This window comes from Penicillium pulvis (genome assembly GCF_028828015.1).
Source record: "Penicillium pulvis strain IBT 33274 chromosome Unknown contig_7_segment1_segment0, whole genome shotgun sequence".
Taxonomy (NCBI): Eukaryota; Fungi; Ascomycota; class Eurotiomycetes; order Eurotiales; family Aspergillaceae; genus Penicillium; species Penicillium pulvis.
The window spans coordinates 3,304,749-3,325,823 of NW_026643079.1; the positions used below are offsets into that span (position 1 = coordinate 3,304,749).

Sequence of the window (21,075 nt, forward strand, 5' to 3'; positions counted from 1 at the left end):
GAGGGAACTTCAAGCGAGAAAGAAAAAGGAACAAGGAGCGCAAACGAGTGGAAGGGAGAAGTTGAAGAGAATAGGAGACAAGCTTTGGAAAAGCTGATAGGAAGAGCTTCTGCCCCCACAAGCCACAGCCGAGAGAGTCACTGACTTGTTAGGACCGAGCGCGTCCAGAGTCTATGGTTCTAAACAACGCTAATCAATTAGCTTGCCTTAGCTTCCAAACTTGGAATGCGACCGAACTTTCATGCTCCTCAAGAGTGGATCATCGCCGTTTTGAACTTCCAGGCGCATCCAGAATGTCTTCGGAAACGATCCAGTCTGAAACACCACATGGACGATCGTAAGAATTCTCTAACGCCGCACAGACCGTTTGTTTGGCCAGCGAATCAACCTTGATTTGCCTACGTACAGGGGGGATGACAGCAGTAGCCCCTCACGCTTGTCCTACTTCTGGTATTCTATGTCCGAATAGGATCGCGATCAACTCCAGTGGGAAGTGTATCTTGAAACACGGCTTTTGCCTGTGGCAGTTGCTTCGCTGGAATGCTTCCTGCGTGTCTCGGCAGGCCCACGGCTTGGCGCGTTCACACGAGCACTGCTGCCCTGCTGTACTACTGTAACAATGTTTACCGTGAGGGGCTCCAAGGCTGGGCTCTGAGCCTTGCGTTTCTGTATCTCCGCCGAAGATCGCCATTTCTTCACTGCGGACCTCGTATCGTGCCTTCCCGTGTCCGCCCCACAATGCATTAGAGTAAATCCCCGGCATCGGGGTATCGTAGGTCGGCATTTTCCTCTAAATAATCCATCCAGTGTTTCAAAAAGGAGCTTCCCCTGTATAAAGTTAATATCGAGTGTTCGGCTTTGGGACACGCAATTACTGACCGACTGATAGTGTCCGAGTCCCCGCAGATACAAAGATGTCGCTTGGGCCGGGTCATAGCAACTGGAGAAGTTAGATTGTGCATAAAGTTAAAGTGTGCATAAATGGAGATAGACTCACCATTGAGACGCCTCTTCTCACCGAGGAATCCAACCTCATGTTCCTCATTACTGCGCACAAGACTAACAACAACAGCCTCCTTTTCGCGGCCCTGAAATCCATCCACACTGCCCAGTTCCAGCCCAGCGTATTTTTCCCGCAGCATCTGAGACAGGAGGGCCCGCTGACCATTGTAGGGCGTAATCACGGCAATATCCTCAGGTCTCACTCCTGCATCCACCAGGTTATCAACGTGTCGGGCAACCACTAAGGCCTCCATCTCGTTGCTTTTGCTCTCCCCCAGAAGTGTTTCCTTTTTGCTGACCTCGGCATCCTCGGTCTTTTCAGGGAAATCACCCCCCTGCGTATCCCAGAAGACAAGGGACTCCTGCGTATCGTCTGAGCCCCGTACCTCGTACGGCAAATCCACCAGCAGGCGGGCTTTCACCGAATCAGCTGCCATCAACTTGGACTCGTATAACTCGTCTGATGGGAATCGCATTATGTTATCGTGCATGCGGTATTGTGTCGTCAGCATGCGTTTGATACCGGTTCCGTGTAATGCTAACAAGCGGTCAAATAATGTGCGCTCAAGCGAGAACCCTTTCAGTATCTCCTTGTCTTCTGGAGCATCTTTTTTGGGCGCGTCCTTGGATTTTGGATTGGTTGATTTGACCGTAGGCGGGAGTTGCAAATGATCACCCGCGAGAACCACTTTCTCAGCCGACATCAGTGAGATCCAAGATTGTGCTTCGAGTGCTTGACTGGCCTCATCGATAATCACCACATCGAATTTCTGGTTCTTGAGCTGGTGTCCGCCAGCGCCGTGAAGAGTTGCTAGAACAACACTACTTTCCCGCACTAGATTATCAACACATTTGGATTCGCGTTCCCTGAACTCTTTCCGAAGGTGTTTCAGATCGTCATAGATTACCCTTCTTTCCCGACCACTCTTAGTCTTGCGAATACTCGCTTGTTTCTCGTCCATCTCCTTGCGTACATCCTTCACAATACTGGCCGCATCAGACGTTTGCGTCAAAACCTCAAGGGAATGTTCCAGGACCGAGGGAAGAAGACGCGCAGGATGCCCAATGCGAACTACCGGAACCTTTTTAAGAGCCAATCGCTCCACAATGTTATCGACAGATACATTCGATGGGCCGCATACGAGAATGCGTTTATTGCGTTGCACGAATTGCATAATGAGCTCGATCAAGGTATGTGTCTTTCCTGTACCGGGCGGTCCGTGAATTAGGGCGATATCCTTAGATCCCAGCGCGAATTGAATAGCGTCTTTTTGCGAGTCATTGAGAGTCGGGTCGAGAAACTCGATGGGCTCGGTAATCTCTTCCGGTTGTAACGGGGTTGTATGCCCAAAAGCCACGCGCATGAAATGTGAATGATCTCCCTCGGTCATCTTGACCATCTTCTCCATCGTCTGCCTCATTCTGCATTAAATTAGCAGAGACCTTCACCGCAGGCGCAATTGCCTTACCGTCTATACGTAACATCATTGGCAAGCTTGATCCTACCAGTCATTAGCGACATTCCCACCGAGCAAATTCCAAACATACACCCATAACTTCTTGCTCCATAATTCCTCAATCGCTTCATCATCCTCTTTGGACCGCGCACCACCCCCCTCTTTGGCCAAATGCGATCCAAATAGCCTTATCACTAACGCGGGTGACAACACCCTCCGGACCCTTCACATCAGCCCCATCTTTCGGCTTGTCTTTCCCAACTTTCTTTGCCCCCGCAGAAATATCGTTCACGCGAACAACGTCCCCAACTCGTATCCCATGGGTGCCAAGACGAGGTTGCCCATCCGAAGATTCAGAAGTTGCAATGGCTGGATCGGGAGCGAATTCACCCACCACGCGACCCCCGAGACCGGTGCGGCATTGTGATAGTATGAGACCCGTTAGGGCGTTACCGGTCGCTTGAAGTGTTCGCCGTGTTGCTGGTGAGACTGAGGCGGCTGTAGTTGCGAGGGAGGAGGAGGATACTTCGGCTTCGTGCTCATGGAGCAGGAGTTGGAGTTGGGTTTCGGCGAAGGAGGGAATCGATATTGGGGTTGGTGCCATGGCGGCGGGGATTCAGAATTGAATCGGAAAGGTTTTTTTATTTAGCAAGGTGTTCCATTGGTGGCGTAATGGCTGGTTCTAAAGAGTGGTAGGCTAGTCAATTTCGCTGTTGTGGTGACGTGGGGTTGGAGCTCAAACGACGATCTCCCCGCGGGTTTAGTCATCTTATACAACGCAACCCTGGATCGGTCCGAGAGGGACAGCCTTGGAATTAAATGATCAATGTATCATAGTTCATAATTAAATGACTTTAAGCTTTGATCGGAGTTTCTCCCCAAGCAAGATACTGAAGTCTGTTCCCTATGTGCTAACTGATGGACTATTACTCTTGAGCCAGGTGGCTAAAAATTATTGAATTTTGTCTTCCATGAAGATCCTAGCATATATGTGCAATATGTAATGAGAACTTGAAAATATGTGTGCACGCTGAGATGTCACCAGTCTAATCCATTGCCGGAAACAAAAAAAGACCAAGCCGGATAACACCCAAATTAAGGTGAAGCCGGATAATTTGAACGCCGAGGGGATGATGATAAAGGAGGGACGTCTGTCGGAACTCGTAAGGATCGTAATATGACAATGTCAAATGCTATGCAGAGGGATTGATGCTGAGGAATATAATGCAATGAACGCGACTCGTGGCGTTGGTCGAAACTGAAAAGTGGGGCGGCGTTTTACAGAGCCATGGCGACAAGAACTGCACCACCAACCATGGCGACGACCTCGCGAGTGAGGCCGGTGGGCATGGCGGCGCCACCGGTCTGAAGACCAGGGTTGGCGGAAGTGGTGGTGGTCGCTGACACACCAGTGGGGTGGACGTGCACAACTGTCACAGCGGTGACGGTGCTGAGACTGCCATCGGGCAGAGTAGTGGTACTCTCGTAGGTCGAGGTGCTGAGGCTAGCAGAGGTTGTGAGGGTGGTTTGCGTCTCAGTCGAGCTGGACGACGAGCTCGAGGTGGAGGAGCTGGTCGATGTGGAGGAGGTAGACGACGAAGTCGAGGTAGTTGAGGTGGTGGTGGTGGAGGTGGAAGTGGAGGTGGTGCTTGAGGTAGAAGTGGAAGAAGTAGAGGAAGTGGTGGAGGTAGAAGAGGTAGAGGTAGAAGTAGAGCTCTCGCTCGTCGAGGTTGGGGTACTCGATGTGGATGTGGATGTGGAAGTGGAGGTGGTAGTAGCCTCAGTCGAAGTGGGGGTCGAGATCGAGCTAGAGCTAGAAGTGGAAGAAGTGGTGCTATCGGTCGACTCGGTGGAATCAGTGGTCGCAGCGTCGGTGCTCGAATCGGTAGAGGTGGCGGCAGTGTCACTGGTGGTGGGGTTGGCAGATGCACTGGCGGTCGCATTGCTCTCTCTTTTCATGATCTTGAAGATACTAGCGATGTTTTGATCTTCACCTTGAAGGGCCTCGGCGGCACTCATGTCAGTTGGGAAAACGCCGTCTTGGAATTTGTCGGACAACACGTGGAGAGCAAGGTGAATGCGGTTCGCATCGGTGTCGGCGAATAGATCCTGGAGGGACTCACGGTGGACAAGATTGTCCTCGTTGCGCTGGTCGGTAGCAATGACCACGGACAGGATCATCAGCGCTGCGATGAGCAGCTGGAGAACGTTGAAACGAGGCATGATAAGCGATAAGCCGAGGAATGTGGGATTGTAGGTCGGTTATGTGAGGGTGATGGGTGATGAAGAAGGAAGAAAAGAAACAATTGAAGGAAACAAGCAGATAAGCAAAAAACCGCGGTCGCTACCAGAAAAGTGAGAGGCAACGCAATGGGAAGGACGCTACTTCCCAGTTTTATCAACTAAAGCGCACTAGTGGCTGACGCGATTCCCGAAACAAACAGTAAAGAAGCTTGGATGTTTCCACCACTAATTTGATCCTATTTTTAAACCCTCGTTTCTCTCCAGTTCAAATAATGTCTCCGTTGCACTCTTACAATTCAAACGTAAGAATAACATGTGGAAAATGAATTTTTGAAAAATCATTTGTGTTTAGGCAGGACACAGTGAGGTCCGACCCAAGGTTTACATCGTGCATGAACAAGGCAGCGTACAATGGCTTCCGCTGATTGGCTGCGTGTCAGCGAAAATAGTACCGCGACCGCATCGGGTAAGTCGTGTTGTCATACAGCACTATTAAATAAATAGTTGGTAAATAAAATTATTGTACCTGAGATTGAAAATGGAAATTGCCAAACAAATACTGGGATACTACTCCTATCGAGTATCAAGTTCGAGAGTTTGGGGTGATCGGCATGCGTTCTATCTTCCCCTCCGGCCATCAAGGCCCCGTATACATATGCACCGTTGTGCAGCGTGCATTAGGGGCTGAGGCCGAATCAACTAGATGCAATACGACAGGTGGACGAATAGACAGAACCCACCGAAACACGAAAACGCGCAGAATCACGATAAAATAATATTATTAATCATAATACTTATAATAATATAGAGCAAACCTAGTTTTTCTTATGTATATTTGTAGCAGTACTCGTTGATTCTTGGATTCATGACCTCATGAATCGGGCGAGGCCGATCGAGTACTCCCCACTCCATCACAGTGTCCAAAGTGACGAGTGAAGCCCAGGGGGGATTTGTAATAACATTAGTCCCATTAAGCGCATTGCGCCGACTGTCGTCGGCATCCTGCCATTTGGCCCACACCCGGTCGATCATTGCATGATGCAGCATGAATGCCGGATCCTGCGGAGAAGCGAATAGGTCCTGTAATGTCGCGCCGAGACTAAAGTGTCCGGCTCCGTGCACTCCCAGGACGCCCTCCGGTCGGGCCGGCCAGTGATCCATCACCATCTGGAACCCGTTAATATCGGGTGCGGCCATTAATTGAGACACGATGGTCGTATTGCTGTAGTGACTAGCGACCCAGTCGTTCAGACTTCGGTTCAGGCACCGGGGGTTGTAGTCGAATCCCGGTGCCGGGATCTCGGTCAGAGAGGCTAGGCTGCGGGAAAAGGGGCCTAGGTGGGTTTGCATGTCTTTAAAGGGACCACTTCGAGCACAGCCTCCGCCGCTTCCGCGTGGAATTGTGACTCCACTGCTAGAAATACTTTGTTCACCCGGGTTATATTCTCCATCTCCCGAGAGAGATGTCTCACTGCCATCGAAGAGGGGGCTGTTGGCTAGGTCATCGGCCCAGAGGGGCCAATTCCAGTATCTGGTTTTGTCAGTGGCTGCCTGAGGTACTGGAGGAAGCTGCCTGGGTTATCAGGTACTCACGGAAGATGACCTGTGTATCCGCATTCTTCTCGCACTGCTCTCTCCCACAGCCATAGAAATTGGCGATGCCATGGCAAGAAAAGTCCACTGTAATGGACATGGAGGGTATAGTTGATATGAGTGCTAGCAGAGTGTTAGACTTTTACGAAAGCTGCGGTTGGACACTTACGCAACAAAGTCATCAAATCGGCTTCGGACACCCGGGTATTCGGCTGTTGGAAGATGTGGTGGAAGTCGCTGTAAACATAGAACGGCATCCGTGTAGCTGATCCGCTCAGCAGGAGCCATCTCACCCCTGTACCTGATCAGCGATGGAGCCTCAATTTGGATACCTCGGATCCTACCATTCTTTTCGAATAGCCATGTTGTGTGGGCTGCATGCTGGCTTTGGAGCAACACAAGCTGCCGACACCACGGTTCCTAGACTGAGAAGCAGTCCCAGGGGCCTGAGCATGATCATGTTTTTGCTCAGAGTATTCTATGTTCAATATGTTGGTGCAAACACTACTCAATGTATCAGCATCCAGTGTCCAGTTTGACCCAAGAATACCGAGACTCATTTGCAGAATAATGATCAAAGTGTTTTTTTGGGGAGCTGCCCATTAAATAATAACAAGTTGAATTCCAAGGTCCCAAAGCCGATATACTTCGGAGGCCATTCCTTGGCTTGTGACATGTCAATGCAGATCCCACCGCAGGCACCAGGGCTTACATCTTTGGCCGGAATTCAACGCTCGAATTTGCATAAATTGTGTAGTAAAGATAGATGTTCCAAATGATTGAGTGAAACGGGTGCTAGGAGCTAGGTATCTGCAATTCTTTTATTTTCTTCTTTTTCTTTTTTGTTTCTTTTGAGCTACATATAACTAGAACTCGACAATAGCGGTAAGCGCCGATGTGACAGCTTCGAATGCAGGGTCTAGAGGCTAAATATGACAGGTGAATCAAGGATAATTACAACCAATCGTATAAAGTAGATTAAACTTTGATCCCCATATCACAGAGTTTGCTCTTTGTTGTACCTCGGTCAATACAATATCTATTCGCACAAACCTGGAAGCAACATATTCCACCAAATATTCATGCAAGCAAGGGATGCCTACCTAGGTATTGGCATTGAGTCGTTCGAAAACAAGCTGCTACACAGCGCGGCATGATCTGAATTCTTTGATGTGGCAGGAAAAGGTGTTAGCCAGATTAGCAATGCGCAAGTCACACCACACTACGTTACTTCTTTCTCACTCCGATATGTAGGAACCGGTGCCGCTCCTAGAAAGCAAAATATGCCAAATTCAGTTTAGTCTATCTCCAATGACGGAGAGCATACAGATCGTCGTAAGTGGTCTTCTTTTCTTTTGTACAACATTCCAAGTTTATGCTCTTCGCAATGCGATACTAATACTTTTCACCCATTTAGCCCAAGCAATGTGGTTCTTAGTGCACTGCCTCGAAGACCAGGGGAAAATTGGCGAGGCCTTGGATATGTGTGAGGATATCACCCGCCTTGTTCAAGAATTTGGTGGAGAGGTATCAGACCGAGAGCAGTAGTGCCCATGGCCATCAATGCCTCCTTCCAGGCTACAAGCGCATTAAAACTCCACCGGCAATAAAACCCAAGATAATACTTAAAGTCTTCACTTTCTGATACTCTCTAGACGATTTCTGATTTTTATGGTTGGCGCCGTGAGATTGACTGAAGTCCGAAAGTGAGAACACCTGACTCACCTTTATATGTGCTTCATTGCATATCACTTGCCCCATCTTATATAGGGTAGCTATATGGTTTGGGCAAACCTGGAATGGATCGGTATATTCAGCTGCCATCTGTATTACATCTATGTTATAAGAATGGTAGAACTGACTTATGAGACACAAGTGCTGAAGGAAGAGAGTATAGTATGCTTAACAGATAGAAGAGGAAGAGAGTATAGTATGCTGAACAGATAGAAGAGGAAGAAAATGTGGAAATAATGGATAGATCACCTGAAGAACCAAAGTGTATCGTACTCCATAGGCCACAGAGCACCGCGAGCCGTCCCGTTCTTGCGCGGGACGATGATAATGGCGGTCCCCTTGCCGAAAAATTTGACGACGTCACCGTCCTTGACATTTAACTGGACCATGTAACCTTCCTGGAAAGTCCAGTCAGCGCACGAAATTCGTGCAATGGAATGACGAATCCTCTTTCCTCGGCAAATGAAAAGGCAGGGGTATCGGGCCAGGAGACGACCTTGTAGACCATGTCCTATCCATCAATTAGCTCAGGCTCAATTAATGACAAAAGGAAAAAAATACGTCACCCACGCGCATTTTGACAGCCATATGTGCAAGCTTAAAATGGATGTCGTATCCTCCGTAAAGCTTAGATCCATCTGCTTTCTCGGATGACATGAGTGCTCCACGGATGCTGTTGATTTGGTCATCACGAATGGCGGTTGTAGGGACCAAGGCTTTGATTTGCTGTCTGAGGGCCTCACATTCCGGAGATAATTGAGTGAAACGCATTCTGGTGGTTTTGAGCAGCTGCAGCTGCAGCTGCGGAAGGGAAAAGCTTGATGCCTGATCTGCCAGGCTGGAAAGAAAGGCTTTCAGGCAATAATAATAGTAAAGATATTTGGATAATATATGACTAGAGTTTACTCGGCATCAGACCCTTTTATGGGCTCCAATGGCTCGTGAATGATGAGAGGCTGAAAGTAAAAATTAACGTCAAATGATATCATTCACGTCTAACGTGAGTATTTCGTTATTCTGAACTCAATCCTAATAGTATTTAAAACACAGAACAAACATGTCTTATTCACTTTCTGGGGGATTAGGGTTTTGGCTTCATTCACGTGGTATCAAGATCTAGCCGAGACCCACTGATGGCACCTGTCGATCGATTGCGGGGCGGGAGACGGGGAAACCGAGGTTGTTATAAAGGTATGGTCCCCCCCTCGATATGCTGTCGATTCATTTCATTCAATCCTCTACTAAGACTTTCAGAGGCCATGGAGGCCATTAATCATCATACTAGCCAATTTATGGCCATATGGTCCGAGATCGTGAAAAATTACTCCCCGCAGAGAATAGAATTTCTAGGGACGCTCCTAGTTCAAATTCTGTCATTCTGGCTACCTTCAATATTCTATCTTTGTCTAGATGCCATCGCGCCATCCTTTTCCCAAAAACACAAGATTCAACCGGCTCCTAAGCAGCCCATGCGACGCGATGTCTTACGCTGCTTCCTTGTGGTGACACAAAACCAGATTCTGTCTTCCGTCCTGCATCTTGGTCTCCTCTTCATATCGAGTCAAGCAGGCTCACAATTTTCATATCGCGTGGAGGCAGCCCTGCCCGGTGCAGCTGAATTTGTGCGCGATTTTCTTATAAGCATTCTCATGCGCGAGACGATGTTCTACTACAGTCACCGCTTACTGCATGTGCCGTACTTCTATCGGAAAATCCACAAGAAGCATCATCGCTTCACAGCTCCGATTGCCCTTGCCGCTCAATTTGCCCATCCCCTTGAGCAGATCTTCGCCAATGCCTTGCCTATCTCGTTGCCCCCGCAGCTTCTGAAAAGCCATGTGTTGACGTTCTGGGCATTCCTTGCCTGGGAGCTGTTCAACACTGCGACGGTGCATAGTGGGTACGACTTCTTTCACAATAAAGCAAAGATGCATGACTTGCATCATGAGAAGTTCAATTTGAACTATGGGTCAATAGGCTTGTTGGACTGGGTGCATGGGACGAATAAACTCGGCAAGAGACACTCTGAATAACACCTCATGGTGTCAACGATGATATAGGGGGAAGTATGCGGGAATGAGACACTTTCAACCCTCTACGCCCCCGAAAGCATGGGGCTACTTCGCCGTCTTATAGGTGTATGACTCTTTGGAGTATGTATATAACAGATGCTAATGTAGTTTGAAATTATACGAGACCTTGTCTGATTCCTCCCACTTGCCGATTTTCGCGAAATGGGCCGAAGGTGATTGAGAAAAAGCTGCCACTAGTGACGCAAGCACAACATGTTTATCTTACATGCATGTGCATATCATTGGCGTCTGTCAGTAAGTACTCTTGCCCAGATGCTTGGCGCTACCCCAATCTAACAAATGACCAGACCTTTGGAGACGGAAGATAGGGTCATCTTTTAGGCTAAAATATTCCTTGTCCACGACGAAACCTACCCCAAGCCATTCAATACAGGAATGTTCTTATCGCATTACCCCAATAGATGCGTTGGGGTAATGGCGTCTATTGGAGTACCGTACTGGGTAGCTTACCATGAAGGAAAATCGTAACCTATTCTGACATTCTCTTATCATCTTATCAGCGGAGTAAGTACTGATATGACAGTTAGAGCCAATCCCCCACGGGCTGCATACATATACTCTGCGGGAAGACATATGGCGCGAAATGAATCTTTTTATTATCAATTCCACCTTGAAGACCAGTGACAATGGCACAAGACCTCCAAGTCCTGCCACCGGGTGCAGGCTACGGCATTGTTATCGGCATCGGAGGCATTTTTGCCCTCTTCATGCTCGGCCTGACCTGGCTACAAAACAGATACACCCGATTCTCAACACACCAAGCTGAAGAATTCAATACAGCGTCACGATCCGTCAAACCAGGGCTAATCAGTGCTGGAATCGTTTCCTCGTGGACATGGTCTGCAACTTTGTTGACAAGTTCCACGTTCGCATACGAGTATGGAGTCTGTGGACCGATGTGGTATGCCGCCACTGGTACATTGCAGATTCTCTTGTTTGGTTTGATCGCCATCAAGATCAAGCTTAATGCTCCCGGTGCGCACACAATGCCTGAAATTGTACTCTCCCGCCACGGGACAATCGCGCATCTGACGTATCTTTACTATGGACTCGCGACTAACATGCTTGTCGGTGCTTGCTTGGTCCTCGGAGGTTCGCAGGTTGTGGGCGCTCTGACTGGTATGAGTGTTTATGCGGCAATCTTTTTGATCCCCGCGGTCGTTGCGGCCTATGTTATCGCAGGTGGACTACGTTCAACTTTCATTGCCGATTATACTCATACTGTCATTCTATTTGTGGCCATCTTGGTTTTTGGCTTTTTGCTCAATGCTACCAGTGACTTGGTTGGTAGTCCATCGAAATTGTATGATCTTCTCCAAGAGGCGTCGAAGACTATGCCGATCGCACGCAACACCGGCGGCTCTTATCTGTCATTCCGGTCGGTCGGGGGCCTCATCTTTGCTTGTGATCTGTTTGTTGCTGGCTTTACGACTGTTTGGCTGGACCAAGCCTACTGGCAACGTGCCATTGCTTCGAAGCCGGAGACGTCAGTCAAGGCATATATCCTTGGTGGTATTGCTTGGTATGGTAAGTCGGTCTAGTCTCATCATTCTTTATTCGAAGCTAACGAAGTTAGGGATTCCATTTGGCTTTGCGACTGTCATGGGCCTGGGCTGTGCAGCTCTGACGGGTGATCCACGTTTTCCTACTTACCCCAACCCATTATCCTCTGCGCAAGTCGAAGCAGGACTCTCGGCTCCTGCGACGGCGATCGCACTGCTCGGCAAAGGTGGTGCTGTCCTAATGCTCATCTTGCTTTTTATGGCAGTGACCAGCTCCACTTCCGCGGAACTGATCGCTGTATCGTCCCTGTTGACATTTGATGTATACAAGACATACTACCGACCCAATACCAGTTCCGAGACCCTAGTCAAGGTTAGCCACTGGGCGATCGCACTCTATGCAATTGTACTCGCCTCGTTTTGCTGCATCCTAAATGCAGTCGGTATCAGTCTGACCTGGGTTCTAACCGTGTTGGGTGTTATCGTTGGTGGTGCTGCCCTTCCAGTTGGCATGATCCTTCTATGGGAGCCCATGTCCACAGTGGCTGCCATCGCTGCTCCATGGATTGCCTTTGTCTGTGGCCTTATCTGCTGGTTTGTAACCGCATGGAAACGCAGTGGTGGCATTACTGTTGCTACCACTGGAGATACCACTAATGCGGTGGCTGGAAACCTGGCGTCCTTTGGTATGGGATTTATCATGGCTGTTGTTTTGACATATCTATTCCCGAAGAAGCATGTCCCTCCAACAGTGATTGTGGCCGCTGTTTCTGGTATACCGGAGGTGTCCACCGGTCCTGACCAAGAATCATCCCCCTCTGAGAACGGCGGCATGAATGAAAAGGAAAAGGCTGACGCCCCTCCCAATGCAACTGAAGTTGCGGCCCCAACAACGAACGACTTGGTGGACTACCTGAACTCCAACAATACTGAGCCTATGGATCCTATTCTCGCCCGCAAAGGTGAGCGCATCGCTTGGATTGCTAACGCGATCTTCTTTTTTGGCGCTGTTGTCTTGGTTCCGTTCACGCTTTTCGGCACGGGTTATATTTACAGCAAAGCCTTCTTCACTGGTTGGGTAGTCGTCTCGTTTATCTGGATTTGGGTCAGTGTTATTATCTGTGTTGTTTATCCTATCGTAAGTCTCTACTCTCAGTTACCTGGATCTATAATACTTACTAACATTTCTTCAGGTCGAAAGTGCGGGAGCTTTGGGAGATATATTGGACGGGGTATGGAAGGATTTCAGGGCCCTAATTGGGTACCGTAAGAAGGTGACAATGAGTTCTGGCCCTGCTTGATCACTCTAATGTTAGATTTATCTTTTGCTTTCAAATTGGTTTTTGCCCCCGTGTTGTGCTCCGGTGTTTCAAGGCTGGTCACGCGTAAAGGTAGTATTGGTGACACATTGTATTAAGAATAGAACAGTTCATTTCCATCGCAACAGCAACAACAGCCAAGAGGCTCACATATCTCACCTACTTATATTTCTCTTTTGGCATCGTCTCCTACTTAGATGACGACCTGCCTACTAAGTCACGTGTATATATCACGTGCTCAAGGCTCATAGTCTCTCCGTTGTACTTAGCACAAATGCATTTCGAATTGCGTGCTGGTAACAAGATAGCACCTTGGGCAGGTAGTGTGTGCCATCGATGATGCTCTTTGTGTAGTGGCTTTCAAAATCAGTTTAACCTCCTCATTCATGCATCTCGCTGCCGAGCGTGCATCATGCCAAGACAATACTATGCGTCCAGGGTCCAGCGGAATTCACCGCAACAGTCAAGTATATGACCTATATAATTCCACCGAGATAAGATCTATTTCTGGACATTGTGATTTTGGTAGTACAGCATGTTGCCTCGGAACGAGTTTGTGTCCATCTACAGAACGCGCTGTTCAGAACCAGGTACGAGCAAGTTGAAAGACACGTCTCACATTGGGAAACAGACTGAAAACCATAAAGCAAAGCTTGCAAACACTGAAAAGCGTTTGAAAAAGTGCAGAACTCTAAGCTAGGGTCGCCAAGAAGTCCCTGATTCATGGAACCCCTTGCATGATCGACGAGTCGGAGGAAATCTCCTTAATAAAACTGTGTTGTACAATGGAGCAGCCTGCCAATCATTATGAGCCATGATGCCCAGCTTTTAACTATCCTTGCTGTGGCCAGTGGCTGTGACGCGCCAGGGTTGATCAAGTCCTAAGTTGAAGGGTGACAAGGTCCTTGGGGAAGGTATAAGGTACATAGCCCACCCTTTCCCATCCCTACGTTCTTGAGCCACAGTCCTTCGTTCTTTCCTTTCACGCGCGACATTGAATCCATTCCTTCGTTTGTCGAAATTCTCACATTCGTTTTATTCAACCATACCATACCGTCTACTTGTAACCTCGACTTTACTCAATTACCTCACACGCCAAAACAAGCTCCTCATCATGAAGGCTAGCATTGTTTCTCTCGCTGCAGCTCTCACGTTGGGTGCATCCCCTGTTTTTGGTGCCCCATCAACGACCGAGCAAAGCGACAGTATTACTCCCATCACCGTCAAGGGCAATGCCTTCTTCAAGGGCGATGAACGCTTTTACATTCGCGGTGTCGACTACCAGCCCGGTGGTTCTTCCAAGTTGACTGATCCCATTGCTGATGTCGATGGTTGCAAGCGCGACATCAAGAAGTTCACGGACCTTGGCCTCAACACTGTTCGTGTCTACTCTGTAGATAACTCGCAGGACCACGATGAGTGCATGCAGGCACTGGCCGATGCTGGCATCTACCTGGTGCTTGATGTCAACACACCCAAGTATGCGATCAACCGTGCCAGCCCCGAGAAATCATACAACGACGTGTACCTCCAGTACATCTTTGCAACGGTAGAGATGTTCGCCAAGTACGATAACACCCTGGCTTTCTTCTCTGGAAACGAGGTTGTCAATGATGGGGCCTCATCTTCGGCTGCTCCGTATGTGAAGGCCGTCACTCGTGACATTCGCTCGTTCCTGCGTGCTCGCAAGCTCCGTCACGTCCCCGTCGGATATTCTGCTGTAAGAGCTGCCTTTCGTTTGTGTTTATACTGCATGCTAACCTACTATTAGGCCGACATTGATACCAACCGGCTCGAGATGGCCGAGTACATGAATTGCGGTACCGATGATGAGCGTAGCGACTTCTTCGCCTTCAATGACTACTCTTGGTGCGATCCATCTTCTTTCACTGTTTCCGGGTGGGACCAGAAGGTCAAGAACTTCACCGGCTACGGGCTCCCCCTCTTCCTTTCCGAATACGGCTGCAACACAAACACCCGCAAGTTCGAAGAGGTCAGCTCTCTCTACTCGACTGACATGACCGGTGTCTACTCCGGTGGCTTGGTCTACGAGTACGCCGAAGGAGGCAACAAATACGGCTTGGTTAAGATTGACGGAGATAACGTGAAGGAGCTCCCGGACTACACTGCCCTCAGGACTGCATTTTCCAAGACAGCAAACCCCAAGGGCGACGGAGACTACAACAGCACTGGCGGTGCCAATGGATGCCCCGCAAAGAACGCCCCCAATTGGAATGTTGACAGTGATGCCCTTCCTGCCATGCCTGCGCCTGCCAAGAAGTACTTGACTGAGGGTGCTGGCAAGGGTACGGGCTTTGAAGGCAGCGGTAGCATGGATGCTGGAACTGAGTCTACCACCACCGCCACTCCAGGATCTGGCTCGGTCAGTGCCAGCACCTCGAGTAGCACTAGCACCAGCTCCAAGGGTGCTGCTGCGGGTCTTCAGCCTCCCCACCTCGCCATGGCACCCATTGCTGTTGGCTTGGTGACTGCCATCTCCGCCCTTTTCGGCGCCAGCATCATTCTTCTGTGATCCCTTTCACCCATTTTGCCACGCCTGGCTTGCTCTTCTTTGGTCTGTATACGTTTTTACTTTTTACCTTATGACCTTTGCCCTTTTATGGGACTAGTTAGCCGTTCTTGATTGTTATGTAACGTCCGTTCAGACTGTACAGCAGATAAAACCATACTGCAACTCAATGGAATAAGATGCTCTGGACTAGCCTCTTCCCGGATTCCTATAACAAAAACGTAGCTTTCCATTTAAGTGTCAATATTATCCTAATTTACAGGCTTCAGAAGTAGAGTAACTCCATTTCGATCGGCTTTCGTCAAAAACTTCGCTCAGTTCCATCAATTCGTCAAATCCGTTATTCATTCCAGTAAACCGCCTCTTGTGTCTTGCAAAGAACGATGAGCATGCCGGGTTGGCTCACAATGACCATGCTCGCCCACATCACTTCTTAAGCTCAACGGCCTATCCAAAATGACCTCAGCTTCAAACCAGATGGAGGGAAATGAAATCCATCAGTCTCGGAATGAAGAGACCAGCGCAAGCCCATTCTAGAAGTCTTGTTCTTGACATCCCCAATCTTATTAGCAGAGGCCACCATGCCGATACGGCCCGAAGTCGGTTTATTAAGTTGTTTCAAAATCCATTCTCCAGTCTGCATCAACTTGGGCAAGTCGACACCTGTTTCGATCCCCGCGTCATGGAACATGCCCACGAGGCTTTCGCTGGCGACATTGCCCTTTGCTCCGGGTGCAAATGGACATCCGCCAAGACCACCCACGCTGCTGTCGAACACGCGGATACCAGCTCGATACGCTTCGCAGACATTTGCTGCTGCTTGGCCGTATGTATCATGGAAATGGCCAGCAAGATTGGCAATTGGGATGCCATTTTGCGTTAAATAGGTTAAAAGACTGCGGACGTTGGATGGTGAGCCTACGCCGAGTGTATCGCCGAGACTCACTTCGTAGCATCCGGCGTCGAGGAGTGATTTGACACAGCGGAGAACTGATTCTGGTGAAGTGGGACCGTCATATGGGTCCTTAAAGATACAGGATACATAGCTATGGCGGTTAGACACATCTATTCAGCGTTTTGGTGCTGGTACTCACCCTCTCACGACAATATTAGATTGAAGCGCTAGTGAAGTCACTTCCTTTGCCCTATTGATGCCCTCTTCAACGCTGCAGTTGATGTTTGCTTTGCTGAATCCCTCCGTTGCGCTAACAAATACCGCGATCTCCCTGACGCCGTGTTGAATGGCGATATTCAGTCCTTTAATATTAGGAACCAGAACAGGCAGTCGTAAATCGGTATTCTTAATAGACTTCTGTACTCTTTCATTTCCGAGTACATCGCGACAATCCGAAAGTTGAGGTACAGCCCTCGGTGAGACAATAGATGTCAGCTCAATAGTCCGAAGCCCACATTCTTCAAGTCGCTGAATCAGCTCCAGCTTCGTGGCAGTGGGAATCTGATCTCGGATGTTTTGTAAGCCGTCGCGCGGACCTACTTCGACGATCCGAACCGCCGCCGCTTGAATGGTCATGATGGCGGTGGGTAGGACAGTGTGTCGAGGGTGAAATGCATAGAGAAGTGAGGCTTATCAGTAAGATTGAAAGGTGTTCGTCATTGATCGCGAATGTCACCTTGGCCCCCGATCCACTTTGGCCCGTAGCCGTACACCTCGGCTCGGAAGATCGGGGCCGATTTATGTTTCCCCCGCAAAAAGAGTTTAAGGGCTCCACTCCGATGGGATCCGAGGAATACGGAGTCGGACTACAAGTTAATGCGCTCGCTCTTTCTTAAAGGCGAAAAGTAAAATTTCTCGCTAATTTTAGTCCGTCTTTCTGAGGTGAGAAATGCAGTGAGCCTGGATGGGCCGTGGCTAAGAACAAAGAGTTTGGCCCCCGAACTGCTATTTTGAGAATATACTAACTGTGTGGCTCGCCTTACCATGGTTCGTTGCCCGACAAACTTGAATGTTAAATAATCATATGAATGTAACGTTTCCTAACCACTGTCTTCGACATACCGGTGTCGATTAGACCTCACTTTTGATCGCTATCATCACGGTAAATCATAGATAAAGCAAATCAGGTTTTTGTTTTTTTCGGTAACCAGGGATTAGGCTTAGCAATGAGGTGTGGAGCAAATAATACACCAGAGATTGTATCCGATTGTCGCCTGTATGGCCTAGATTTTACTTTCGCTAGAAAAAGTTCCTCAGCTGATAGAATGCACCACTAGTCTGTACGGAATCAGACCCTAAACTCTTTACTATTTACAACTTCCTTTCGCGTGACAAAATATGTATGAACGAAGATTGTGAACAATACGCATTCAAAAGGCCAATAGCCTGCCTTGGCTGGGTTGAGTGAACAGACAGATACTTGCGATGATCAGAATCTGACGTAGACAATATTTGCTGCCTCGCGCAGACGTGAGATCGAGAAGGTCAGGGGGAGAGCATAGAAAGACCAGTAAACCACAAGTGGAGGACACAGCCCAAGGTCTGACGAGTTCTGTGGCTATCTGCCCAAGTTCCCCTGCTGCCTAGAACTACATAGGAAGGTATTACCAAGGGGAGCGCTGATCATATCCTTACCTTGTTCCATTTACCATTACCTTTGGTCCTCAAGCAGACCCGCCCATGACGCTGCCCAGGAAAGGGGAGGGTCCCTGGTTACACATTGATATAGCGTCACCAAGACTAGTCCACGCTACAGGCGCTCTAATCATCACAACCCGCATTTAGGAAGGTCGTACGAAAAGATGATGAAGGAGTTTGTAGTACGTTGCACGAGATATAATCTTGTTAAACATTTTGCATAGCGAATGCGATGTTCGCCCACTGGCCGTGTAGCAGATTATGAGATAGCAATGTTTCTCAGCATCTGTGAAAAAAAAAAGAAATTCGACAGCTGGATCGTGCTACTTGGGTGAATCTGCATGCTGGGAGCGCCGACGATCTCGGTCTTGTTGATTCATTATACCCATTCTATTGAACTCCTCACATTGATCGACAACAACCCAAATGCTAATGATGGTCAAAAAGTGATACAAGGCCCCACATCATACAATGCATCATGGTCATTACTGATATAGTTGTCTGGTCATCCTACTAGAAACCTTGTAACTTGAATAAATTTGCTCGAGTCTATTCATCGCGTGAAGAGGAATGAGAACATTTTTATTCCTCAAAAAAGGACCTCATCACATAGATCCCAGAGCAAGTCGTTCTCAGCCAAATGTCTTCGTCAATGGCACTTGGCCTTCTCTTGCCAGTCACGGTGGTCGAAACCATACTCATAATCAGATTTAGCCTTGAACCAAGGAGTGCAGCAGTCGTCTTTGTCTATGCATATGCTATGAATCTTACAATGATGGCAATTTGGAAAATATTCATATGGCCATTCTTTTTCAATCCCCTTCGCCATCTGCCAACAGTCAGGGTGCGTTCTCTTTACTAAACCCAGTTTTCATCATCTCATATCTATCCCAGGGCCTATTGGTAGATATTTCATTGTACATGTATACTCCCCGCGGCAAGGTAACCCTGCCGTGGCTCCGTTCTATTCCGAATGATGGCCTCATCCACTTCCGCTCTCTCCTGAACTTTAGTACCCTGCTTGTTACCAATCAACGGGCACTTAAGGACGTTCTGAGTACCAGAAACTACGATTTTGTGAAGCCACCTATTGGACAGGCATTTCTGGTCCGGATATTGGGTGAAGGACCACTGCTGTCCGAAGGAAATGTGCATAAGATGCAGCGAAAGGCCAGTGCACCTGCATTTACTATTAAGAAGACCCGTGCCATGTATCCAGTCTTATGGTCCAAGACGCAAATGTTTCTGGATCAGTTAGAGAAAGAGGCGCAGACTTGCCCAGTTTTGGAAAGGCAATCGGGTCAATTAGCAGGTTTCGTGGAGATTGGGGGATTGGCAAAGTATGCGTCGTTCTCGAACTCTCTATGTCCGACAATTTCACCACTTTCACGTATAAAGCACTAACAAAGAAATATAGCCGATTAATGTTAGACATCACTGGCATCGCGACCATCAGTCGGGACTTTCAATCATTGGAGAACAAAAACAACAGTATCTTTCAGAGCTTGAGGTCCATTTTCGATCCCTCCCCCGAGCATTGGCGAGTTTTCACCGCGTCACTAATGCTCCCCCAATGGCTGATCAAAATGATCCCCTGCAAATTGAACAGCATCACTATTCCACGTTTCCGGAACGAACTACAGTCAATGTGCTACGATGTCCTCCATGAGAAACGGGTACTAGGCATAGCAGAGAGAAAAGAGCCTAAGAATGCCGAGAAAGATATTCTGGATACTATCATGCGGGGCGGAGATTTCAGTGATGGTGAGTTGGTGGATCAAATCATCAATTTGCTTGCCGCGGGTGTACGTCGCTCTCTCTCCACCTCTATCACCCGTCTAGTTTGATTGTTCACTATCGCAAGGACATGAACATTGAATTTAATAGAGATGATTATAGCACGAAACAACAGCAGGAGTCCTTACCTGGTGCTGTTACCATTTGGCTCTAGAGCCTAATATACAAATCACGCTTCGCAACGAGATCCGATCAACAATCCCATCTTTTTCGGTCTCAGCTGACTGGAAGGTTCTCGAAAACATGCCTTACCTTAATGGAGTTTGTGAAGAGGCTTTGAGATTATACCCAGTAGTCCCCATGTCTGCTCGTGAAGCTATCTGCGAAACCTCAATTATTGGCGAAAGGGTCCCCGCTGGTACCGTCGTCCTAATCTGCCCACAATCTCTTAACAGAAGTCCAGACTTCTGGGGCGAATCGGCCGAACTCTTTTTACCGGAAAGATGGATAGATACAGATAAGGAAACAGGGAGAGAGGTACCTAACAAACATGGTGGGGCGAGACCAGATTTGGGGTCGCTCACATTTTTGTACGGAACGAGGGCTTGTCCCGGGAAAGAACTTGCAAAGGCGATGCTTCGGTGTGCAGTTGCAGGAGTTTTTGGAAGATTCGAAGTTGGGCTTAAGGAATTTGGACAAAAGCCTACAATTGGTGGGATATTAACGAGCCAGCCGATCGAGGGGATGCATTTGAAGCTGTCCAAAGTCCCGGGGTGGGAGTAATTGTCGGAGAAGTTGGCATAGTGGTTCTCAACCTGTCTTAGGCAAAATGCTCACTTCTTTTCTATTGATCAACGACATTCGGGTTCTACCATTCTCCTTTCGTGCACGATCCTTGAAGCAATACATTTACTAGCCCGGGAGCCTTTCCTGTTTGACTAAAGCAAGCCAACCAGATCATGTATAGGAAAACTCATCATGCATGGTTTAGGAACAACCAAACTTCTTACTCCCTCACACCCTAGTCTACCACTCATAGTGAAGTAGATCCTACTGGATTTGACATGATGTGTAGGCTGCGTTGTACCCAATGCAACACGTTTTTCATCGACAGAATCTGATCGGTCCTCCTATACACCACGGTAGATTCATGACCTAGATGGAGGGGTGACTATTAGTGATATCACAACATCCTCTATGAGTACAGAGTGCAGAAAAAAGTCCCAAAAACGCCTAGTCAGTAGCAAATTCTAGTATACTTACACGCACAC

General features: G+C 48.3%; 9 protein-coding genes across 9 annotated transcripts; 4 read left to right on the plus strand and 5 right to left on the minus strand.

The window, feature by feature from the left end:
* Positions 1-743: 743 nt before the first annotated feature.
* N7503_009208 (putative DNA helicase) lies at positions 744-3,063 on the minus strand (the record flags this gene model as incomplete). The annotated part of the gene is made up of 6 exons (XM_057068755.1): positions 744-828; positions 880-940; positions 998-2,424; positions 2,472-2,504; positions 2,551-2,618; positions 2,659-3,063. 6 exons carry the CDS (start codon positions 3,061-3,063, stop codon positions 744-746), a joined length of 2,079 nt encoding a protein of 692 aa, XP_056919610.1.
* A 674-nt stretch (positions 3,064-3,737) lies between these two features.
* N7503_009209 (putative GPI anchored cell wall protein (Dan4)) lies at positions 3,738-4,682 on the minus strand (the record flags this gene model as incomplete). The annotated part of the gene is made up of 1 exon (XM_057068756.1): positions 3,738-4,682. One exon carries the CDS (start codon positions 4,680-4,682, stop codon positions 3,738-3,740), a length of 945 nt encoding a protein of 314 aa, XP_056919611.1.
* An 846-nt stretch (positions 4,683-5,528) lies between these two features.
* On the minus strand, positions 5,529-6,756 carry N7503_009210 (tyrosinase family protein; the record flags this gene model as incomplete). The annotated part of the gene is made up of 4 exons (XM_057068757.1): positions 5,529-6,234; positions 6,297-6,419; positions 6,466-6,591; positions 6,641-6,756. The coding sequence occupies 4 exons, from the start codon at positions 6,754-6,756 to the stop codon at positions 5,529-5,531; spliced, it is 1,071 nt and encodes a 356-aa protein (XP_056919612.1).
* A 1,650-nt stretch (positions 6,757-8,406) lies between these two features.
* Positions 8,407-8,801, minus strand: N7503_009211 (uncharacterized protein; the record flags this gene model as incomplete). The annotated part of the gene is made up of 2 exons (XM_057068758.1): positions 8,407-8,541; positions 8,601-8,801. The coding sequence occupies 2 exons, from the start codon at positions 8,799-8,801 to the stop codon at positions 8,407-8,409; spliced, it is 336 nt and encodes a 111-aa protein (XP_056919613.1).
* Positions 8,802-9,289: 488 nt separating this feature from the next.
* Positions 9,290-10,063, plus strand: N7503_009212 (sterol desaturase family protein; the record flags this gene model as incomplete). Its single annotated transcript, XM_057068759.1, has 1 exon — positions 9,290-10,063. One exon carries the CDS (start codon positions 9,290-9,292, stop codon positions 10,061-10,063), a length of 774 nt encoding a protein of 257 aa, XP_056919614.1.
* A 686-nt stretch (positions 10,064-10,749) lies between these two features.
* Positions 10,750-12,926, plus strand: N7503_009213 (sodium:solute symporter family protein; the record flags this gene model as incomplete). The annotated part of the gene is made up of 3 exons (XM_057068760.1): positions 10,750-11,650; positions 11,700-12,763; positions 12,819-12,926. 3 exons carry the CDS (start codon positions 10,750-10,752, stop codon positions 12,924-12,926), a joined length of 2,073 nt encoding a protein of 690 aa, XP_056919615.1.
* A 1,132-nt stretch (positions 12,927-14,058) lies between these two features.
* On the plus strand, positions 14,059-15,477 carry gel1 (1,3-beta-glucanosyltransferase gel1; the record flags this gene model as incomplete). The annotated part of the gene is made up of 2 exons (XM_057068761.1): positions 14,059-14,664; positions 14,716-15,477. The coding sequence occupies 2 exons, from the start codon at positions 14,059-14,061 to the stop codon at positions 15,475-15,477; spliced, it is 1,368 nt and encodes a 455-aa protein (XP_056919616.1).
* A 436-nt stretch (positions 15,478-15,913) lies between these two features.
* N7503_009215 (hydroxymethylglutaryl-CoA lyase) lies at positions 15,914-17,005 on the minus strand (the record flags this gene model as incomplete). The annotated part of the gene is made up of 2 exons (XM_057068762.1): positions 15,914-16,520; positions 16,569-17,005. 2 exons carry the CDS (start codon positions 17,003-17,005, stop codon positions 15,914-15,916), a joined length of 1,044 nt encoding a protein of 347 aa, XP_056919617.1.
* A 1,702-nt stretch (positions 17,006-18,707) lies between these two features.
* Positions 18,708-20,587, plus strand: N7503_009216 (cytochrome P450; the record flags this gene model as incomplete). Its single annotated transcript, XM_057068763.1, has 4 exons — positions 18,708-18,911; positions 18,962-19,407; positions 19,485-19,908; positions 19,967-20,587. The coding sequence occupies 4 exons, from the start codon at positions 18,708-18,710 to the stop codon at positions 20,585-20,587; spliced, it is 1,695 nt and encodes a 564-aa protein (XP_056919618.1).
* Between the last annotated feature and the right edge of the window lie 488 nt (positions 20,588-21,075).